Source organism: Arvicanthis niloticus, chromosome 15, assembly GCF_011762505.2.
Source record: "Arvicanthis niloticus isolate mArvNil1 chromosome 15, mArvNil1.pat.X, whole genome shotgun sequence".
Lineage (NCBI taxonomy): Eukaryota > Metazoa > Chordata > Mammalia > Rodentia > Muridae > Arvicanthis > Arvicanthis niloticus.
The window spans coordinates 67755997-67764393 of NC_047672.1; the positions used below are offsets into that span (position 1 = coordinate 67755997).

Genomic DNA, 8397 nt, shown 5'->3' on the forward strand with positions numbered 1-8397 from the left:
ATATATATTATAGTCTAAAAGCTATTAAATATTATATGAAATATAGCATTATATACTCTAAAAGTTATTAGATTTATGTATATTATATATAATAAATATATATACACATGCATATGTTTATTATTTGACTAAGGTGATAACAAAAATCTAATAAATTAATGGATCTTTGTCAGTAGAAATGTCAAAATAGAATAACAAAGTTAGTCAGTGAATTGGAAGAATAAGGAGATTAGGTCAGGAAAGTTAAAAACATAATACACAGGCATAAAAAGCAAAGCTATCAATCTGTGCTGTGTAAAGGTTCTGCTTTTAAGTGGAAACTTGGAGAGTCTGAATAAAACAATTACACATAACCATGGTTTGGGTTGGAGCTAATTTTCCTTACTTTGGATAATGATTTATGAAGTCAGTCTTTTCATAAGTAACTAAGTCTCTATAAGAGATGTCCAAATCTTTTCCTTCAGGCATGTGATTATTATACATCAAAATAAGAAAGTTATTACAAGTGTATTATATCATGTGCATTCATTTTACTTTTTCTGAATTCTGCCACCATAGGGCAGAGTAAAGGAAAGAAATGAATTCTTGGTCTTTCTGGTCTTACCTTTAGTGAATTTTTAAAATTATTTAAAAACAGTCTTAAAAATGCTTGAGAACTTAAGTAGTACAACTTGAAATTGAGGATTTCCTGTGATCCTAACATATCAAAAAGCTTAGGCAAAAGTGTTGCTATCAAACAACCAGCCTTGGATAAAAAGTGATATGTAGGCTAGTCTGAGATACGAGACCTTGGGTCAAAAAAATAAAAATAAATATAAAAACAAAATTAAATAATAGAAAATAAATCTCATTGTTCTGTGATATAATAAAAATTTTGATTGATTAAAGCAAATAAAGACATTACTTTTCAACTATTATATTGAAAATACAATTAGTTCTGAAAATTCAAAATTTCATATGCATGTGATTTTTACTGTCATTAAAATTTTTAAAGAAATTTTATAGTGATGAGATATAACAAAATATAAAATAATAGAAATAAATTAGGTTAATGTTATACTACTTTAATATAATTTTGATAGTTTTGTAACTAAAATCTAAATAAATCAAATTAAGATAGCTTAAAGAAAATTATTGTTGGTTCCAAACATGTCTTTAAAATCATTGAAGTTCTCATGTATAATTAAGGCAAATGAAATTTTTTTCCCATTTACAACTGTTGGTAAATTATATTTTGACACTTAAATAGTTGAAAGTCCTTTACACAGATATATTACAAAATGTAATTGGGTAATCTAGTGGTCAAAATTGACACTATTTTTTTCTTGAAGTGGTTATAACATTTTCTAAAAGATATATTATTTTATAGTTAATTCTGTCTTCATTTTAATAAAGAGTAATAAACCTTCAGTTAATTTTCCCTTTTTCCTTTAGAATTGCAAAGTAGATGTATATTCATTAACAAAAAGTAACTTCTTCTTTTCATCCCCAGCTTTATTTTGACATTACTGTTGCAAATTTACTTAAAATTATTTCCCATTAAATGAGGCATCAATTTTCTTCACAAGAGCCACAAATAATATAAAATATTTTGAGGTAATTTTAATCAAACAAGTAAAAGATCTGTGTGTCAATAACTTCAAGTCTCTCAAGAAAGAAATTGAAGAAGATCTCAGAAAATGCAGAAATCTCCCACTCTTATGTAGCAGAATTGGTATAAATGACCATCCTACCAAAGGCAATCTATAGATTCACCAAAATCCCCATCAAAACCCCAACACAATTCTTCAAAGACATGGAAAGCGCGTTTCTCAAATTCATCTGGAAAGCAAAAATCACAGAATATCAAAAATATTCTTAACAATAGAAGAACTTCTGGGGGAGTGCCATCCCTGACCTCAAGCTATATTACAAAACAGTAGTGATAAAAACTGCATGGTATTGGTACAAAGATAGACACCTTGATCAATGGAATAGAATTGAAGAACCATACACAAAACCAAACATTTATGGACACTTAATCTTTGACAAAGAAGCCAAAAACATATGATGAAAAAAAGAAAGCATCTTCAATAAATGGTGCCCAAGTGCCCACGTGAGGATGCCTCAATCCCACTTGGGAGGGAGAAGAAAGCAATCACAGGACAGGGAGGGAGGGAGTGCTCTGGGTGAAGAAGCAGACAGGGAGGTGAATAGGGGACTATGATCAGGTATTGGGTGGGCAGAACAGAACTAAAGCCATGAGGGCCATCAGAAAAGTAGAAATGAGCAACCTCAGTAGGTAGGAGGTTGCTGGGGACCCTCCAGAATGTACCAGAGGCCTGAGATGTGAGAGATTCTCAGAACTTAAAGGGGAAGGTCCTTAGATGAAATGTCCTACACTGGAGAGAGAAAACTCTTAGAGCCCACCTCCAGCAGAAAGACAGGGCATCAAATGAGGGAGGGGGTTGCCATCCTACAGTCAATAACTCTGACCCATAATTGTTCCTGTCTTAAAGGACTGTAAGGACAAAACTGGAAAAAAGCCTGAGGAAAAGAAGGTCTAGAAACAGGCACAAAGTTGGAACCAGCTAAAGGGGAGGCCCCAAGGCCTGACTTACTGAGGCTATGGAGTGCTCAGAAAAAAAGGGGCCTATCATGACTGGCTTCTTAAAGGCCCAACAAGCAACTGAGTCAGATGCAAAATATTTACACCCAACCAATGAACAGAAGCTGCTGACCCCTGTGGTTGAATTAGGCAAAAGCTGAAAGAAGCTGAGGAGAAGGGAAACCCTGTAGGAGGGCCTGCAGTCTCAATTAACCTGAACCCACCCAGAACTCTCAGACTCTGGATCACCAACCAGACAGCATAAAACAGCTGATATGAGGCCCCCAAAACATAGATTAGAGAACTGGCAGGTCATGTTCAGTCAGAAAAGATGAACCTAACCCTCAAGAGGACCCCATGGAGTGGGGAGGTTTAGGGTTTGGGGGTTGGGAGAGTTGAGGACATCCTCATGTAGACAGATGAGGGGCAGAATGGGATGTGGAACAGTGAGAGGATGGACTGAGGGGGGAAAAAGTCTGGAGTGTAAAAAAAGATTAAATAAAATAAATAAAAAAAAAGAGACAAGAGTTACAATTTAATTTTTTATTCATAAGAAACAATTTTCCAAAACAGGCTTTAAAATGAAGGCTAATATGAACTGTGAAACACATTAGCAAAAATGAAAATCAAGAACATTTAATATCCCAATGATGGTATGGCAGTCACCTCATTCTCTCTCAAGGGGTCACACAGGAAAGAGGAAAAGACCCTGAATCAGCCAGGCTGTCTCTCTGGCTGCATGGTTTGGGCCTATTCACACTGAAGATATGAACTGTGAGGAAGGAGACTCATCCAAGGAACTCTCTGGCTGTTGAGGCTGGAGCTCAGCAGGGGGCTCCTGAGGTGGCAACTCATTCTTTAGGAGGCTCTCTTCCTGGGATGTAGCCAATTCCAGCTCTCCTGCAGTTTCTGAGACCTGGGAGAGGAAGGCACTTAAGACACAAGATTGCTGGGGACCTGCATGTCAGATGTCAGGCTGCTGCCTCCCACCATCTCAACTAGATATCAACATGGATCTTTTTTTAAAAATTGGATATTATATTTACATTTTAGATTTTATCTCCTTACCCCATTCCCCCCCACCACCCAGGAACCTCCTATCCCATCACCCTTCCTCGTGCTTCTATGAGGATGTGCCTGTAACTAGCACCCCACTCCCACCTCCCCACCTTCAAATTCCGCCCCCCACTTGGTGTTCAGCCTTCATGGGAACAAGGATCTCCTCTCCCACCTATGCCCAACAAGGCCATCCTCCCCTACATATACAGCTGGAGTCATGGGTCCCTCCCTGTGTGCTCCCAGGCTGGTGGTATAGACTCTGATGTGGATGTCAGGAATATTGATCTTTTAACTGAAACCATTGCTGCTATATCTGAAGGCAGGGCAAAATATCCAGAAACACTAACAACACATGGGCTGACAAGCTGCCACTCAGACTTCTATCAGTGCAAACCAAGAACTGGGCCATCGGGAAATAACGCATTAGGTTGCAAAAAAGAAAGGAGAGGCTGTATGCCACCCAGACCAATGACAATGAAATGCACTCATTTGACATTTGCATTTGGCTTTTCTCCCAGCAAGGTGATTCCTATATGGGAGGTCACATGACCCATGCATGACTCGTGTCACAAGACCTAGAACTTTCTCAAAGCTCTACTTAGCATACCACCTATCATGAGGGCATTCAGGAATGTGACATGTTATTGATCTGTTACCCTTACTGGACTGCAGCTTCAAGCAGAGCAGCAAGGTATACTTGCCAATATTTCACTGTCTCCCAATCAGTGAACTTCCATGAATACTAGAGGATAGACAGAGTAATAAACAACTACATTTCATGAAGTGGGTGGCTGGTTGGGAGTATGGATTAGAAAGATGGTGGATGGCTGCAAAAAAAAAAAAAAAAAAATGGATCTAATGGGCAAATGACATCCGAAAGTATTAGCCTGACTAAGCTGCTTGTCCCTACCTGATGTCGTTGTTCCTGGAGGTTGTTGGTCTCCTCCTGTTCATCTTCACCATTCAGGTTCAACTCAATCAAGTACTGTTGGAGGAGGTACCAATCAGCCTGCAAATCCTTGCAATCCTGCTTCAGTGTGGCCAATGTCTTCTTTACAAGAGAATTCTGCAACAGGAGCCGACTGTGCAGGTTTCTGAAAACACACTCTGCATATTAAGATCCTGCAGCCTCCTCTTCCCATTCCTACTTATAGGTCCCATTACCACACCAGGACCCAGGTTCCCATGAAGACCTGGTATAATACATTTCAATATATCCATGACAACTGCACGAACAGCAAACAGGCAATGCAGGTAAGAATTAATCATGTCTGCAGCCCAAACACCAATAAGGCTCCATGTCTCTCCAAAAGAAAAAAGTATCTCCATCTTTCTGTTTGTCCAAAAGAATGAGGTATCTCCATGACAACCCAATGCATTGGAGCAACATCAATTAGTAGCGGGAAAATACCATAAAGGGTGGGCAGGAGAACTAAAGGGAGGATATTTTATCCCTGGTTCTATCACACTCAACTCTGTAAAAACCTGCCTGGTCCCCAGAAATCCAGTACTGCATAATAACCCTCTCATGAGCTAAGTAACTTTTTAATCCCAAGGCTCCTACAGATGCCTGGATAACCCTGGGAGGGCTAACGTTCTTTTACAGATTGAAGAAAACTGAGTCCAAAAGGCCCAAGGGACACAGAGGACTAAAAAGCAGAAGGGATAGACACAGACTTTCAGACTCTAGTCCAGACACAAAAGAATGCAGAAATGGCCATTCTACAACTGGTAGCCTCCATGACCTGTACTTACCTATAGAAGTTAATCTCCTTCTTGTGCTCCTGGCAGTTCTCATGGAACTCAATGTTGTCCATCTCTAATTTGTGCAGGAAAGTCATGATCGTCTTCTCCTTTAACTTCAATCTTTCATACAGTGGATTTGGGCTGTAATAGGGTCTGGCCCCAGGAAGACAGAACTCCATGAACATGGGCTTTTAGGAACACAGGAACTCAGGCTGGGTCCTGTCCTACCCCAATCCTGCAAGGCCATTTTCTTCATTCTACATACTGGGATCTTCTCCAGCTCTCCAGCTTTGGAAACTTGTTATCCTGGCCCCAGGACAGCAGAAGCTAGGCATCCCGATGGAGGGTACCCTGGCTCCCTGTTTTCACTCAGCTAGCCTGAACTTGAGGTCTAGCTGTTATGCTTTAAAGAGACTAGGCCCCAGGTCTTTGCCCACCAGAAACCTGTGATAATAGATTTCCTGTTTTCAAAACAGGGATTCTAAATCCTGGATAACTAATAGTGTACAGAAATTCATTACACATAATCCTGGAGATGAGACCAGAAATATATAGAAATACAGCTGTATAGTCTGCAGAAGGGATACAAAGGTACAGAGAAATGTGACCTCATAGGCAATGAAGAGTGCTGTCTACAATAGAAGCTACCAGACCTCAGGAGTCACATCACCTTTGATCTGTTATACAGGTAAATCCTCAGAACAAAACACAGAACGCTAGATTTCTAAGTGTGGAGGAAAAGATAAACATACATTACATATGCACACATGTGGATGTTAACAAATACAGACACAGACTGAGACACACACACACACAGGAAAGAGAAAAGAAAACAATCAGAATGAAAAAGAGAGAGACAGCAATGGAGAGAGCACAATGAGAATCAGAAGAAATTCATTATATTCTTAGAATATAAGGCACACAGACAAAGAGGAAGAGGCATAAGCTTCAGGCCTTCTAGTCAAGCACTGAGATGAGCAATGTTGGACCCGGCCCCTTCAGCTGCTGCTGGGACCATCCAGGCCCCAATTAAGTGCCAGGTAAGTACAAAGAGTTACCACAAACTCACTGCACCTGTCAAGGACTTTCCAAATGAGTGCTGGGCACTCACTCATCCAGAATTCATTACTCAGACCACAAATTCAGCATTTCAATTGGAGGAAGCAGAAAAGTCCATTTCTCTTCTTACTCCTGACCAAGCTTCAGGTTCAGCCTCTCCTCTAATAAGCACTTAGAGAAATAAAGTTAGACACAGGGATGCTGTGGAGGTACTGCTTCCCAGAAATTACAACCTTAAAAGGATGAGACAAGGGTGACATTGCATATGTCAGACTGACACGAAAGCGTTGGGAGCAAGGAGTACCTCTTGTTCATGGATCCCTCTGTGACATAGATCAAGCGGTCTCTCAGCTCGTTTCTCTCCTGGGTACTGAGCTCCAGCTCTTTCGTCAGCCTCTCTTCTTCCTTTGTGGCCTGTTCCTTGCTTAGGACAGTTGCAGGGGATGATGTCCATTTGCCAGCCACTGTACGCAGAACAATGTAAGTAAATTGCCCCAAGAGGATACAGAGAGTTTAGACAGAACACCCTGAGGTCAAACAGAAGGAGACCATGCCTGGAAACCAGTGACCCCACAAAGAGTCTGGTCCAGGCTTGAGATGCCTCCTAAGTGAATCTCAGCTCTCCCATCACTCTATAGAGACCAGGAGATGTAAGCAGCCCGGTGTCTTTTTCGTCTCCCCACACATCCTTGTGATGACCACAGAGATAGCTTGTTCATAAGTATTGTCACCTTTACAGGGTGCTATTTGGCATTAGATCTCTCAGTCCTGAGGCTTCACAAGTCAGATGATATATTGATAAGACACTTGAATGATTGAAGATGCTCAGAACTCCAATTCTGTTACTCAAGGCACAGTACTTGGATTAAAAATCATGCGGGGTGAGACCATGGTCAACACACTGAGCAATTCTCTCTACTGAAACAACAAACATTATAGAAGTGGCAATAGGGTTCACTGTCTTAGTGTAACAACATTGACATGTTTTGGTTACAGTACAGAAATGCCTGCCACTGTCAATGGGTGATAAAGAAAGCTACTACGGTGGGTACTTTAAGGGAAAGGAGGTCAGAAGAGTTCTGAGAACATAAGCTCATGATCAGGAACACTATTTTTTCCTGGTAAAACTGTCAGATAAACACTAAAGGTAAAAAAAAAACAAAACAAAACAAAAAAAAAAAACATAGACATGGGAGTGAAGTGCAGTAATGCCCTTCCCTAAATTGGCATAGGTTAGAGCCTCTGTGATTCTTTATGGTCTCATTTTGTCCCCATGTAACAACCACAATACCGAGTCAAAGTGTAGACTTGGTGTTTGAAAATACCTGCTTTGGCCTTGCCATCAGCTGACTTACGGAATTGAGAAACTAATGTTCTGAAATCCTTGATGTTTAAGAGTTGTGATAATCATGGAAACTCTTTTGATTTCCAGTGACTCCAGTTTCTGTGCCCAAAGTGCTAGCAAGGCCAGCTCAGGCCACCCCTGACAGGAAGCTCAACATTCCCTTCCCAGGACTTACTCCACATTCCCCAAGACCACCTCCTTCGTCCTTCATTACTCTCAGATGAGAGGCCAGGTTTTCTCTGCCTCTCTCTAGTTTCTGTCACATCCATCCCTATTCTTCCAAAAAGTCTACTCAGTCACATAAACATGTCTACGGACATTAGATGTAGACACTGACTGAGAGAGCTCAGTTCATTTGTTGTCACTACAACACTGGTGGCATCACAGGGGAAGCCAAGAACTCTCCAGGAAACAATAGAATGTCCAAAGAAGGGCCTGCTGATGTCATGGGGAACACCCTTTGCCTCCCTGCTAATTTTCTCCCTGTACAGTTAGGAAGCTGAGGTATCCTTTCAAGAGTGTTTCCTGGGTCACAGCCATTGGGCACCTCCACTATCTAAAGCCATAGTTTGCTTTCTACTTTATTGAAAACACCTAAGAC

General features: G+C 40.6%; 1 protein-coding gene across 1 annotated transcript; it reads right to left on the bottom strand.

Moving 5' to 3' along the window:
- Window positions 1-3117: 3117 nt before the first annotated feature.
- LOC117720796 (disks large homolog 5-like) lies at window positions 3118-8172 on the bottom strand. Its single transcript, XM_034519458.2, has 5 exons — window positions 7972-8172; window positions 6756-6915; window positions 5402-5545; window positions 4557-4740; window positions 3118-3503 (listed from the first exon to the last, which is right to left on the bottom strand). The coding sequence occupies exons 1-5, from the start codon at window positions 8063-8065 to the stop codon at window positions 3342-3344; spliced, it is 744 nt and encodes a 247-aa protein (XP_034375349.1). The 5' UTR covers window positions 8066-8172; the 3' UTR covers window positions 3118-3341.
- Window positions 8173-8397: the final 225 nt, after the last annotated feature.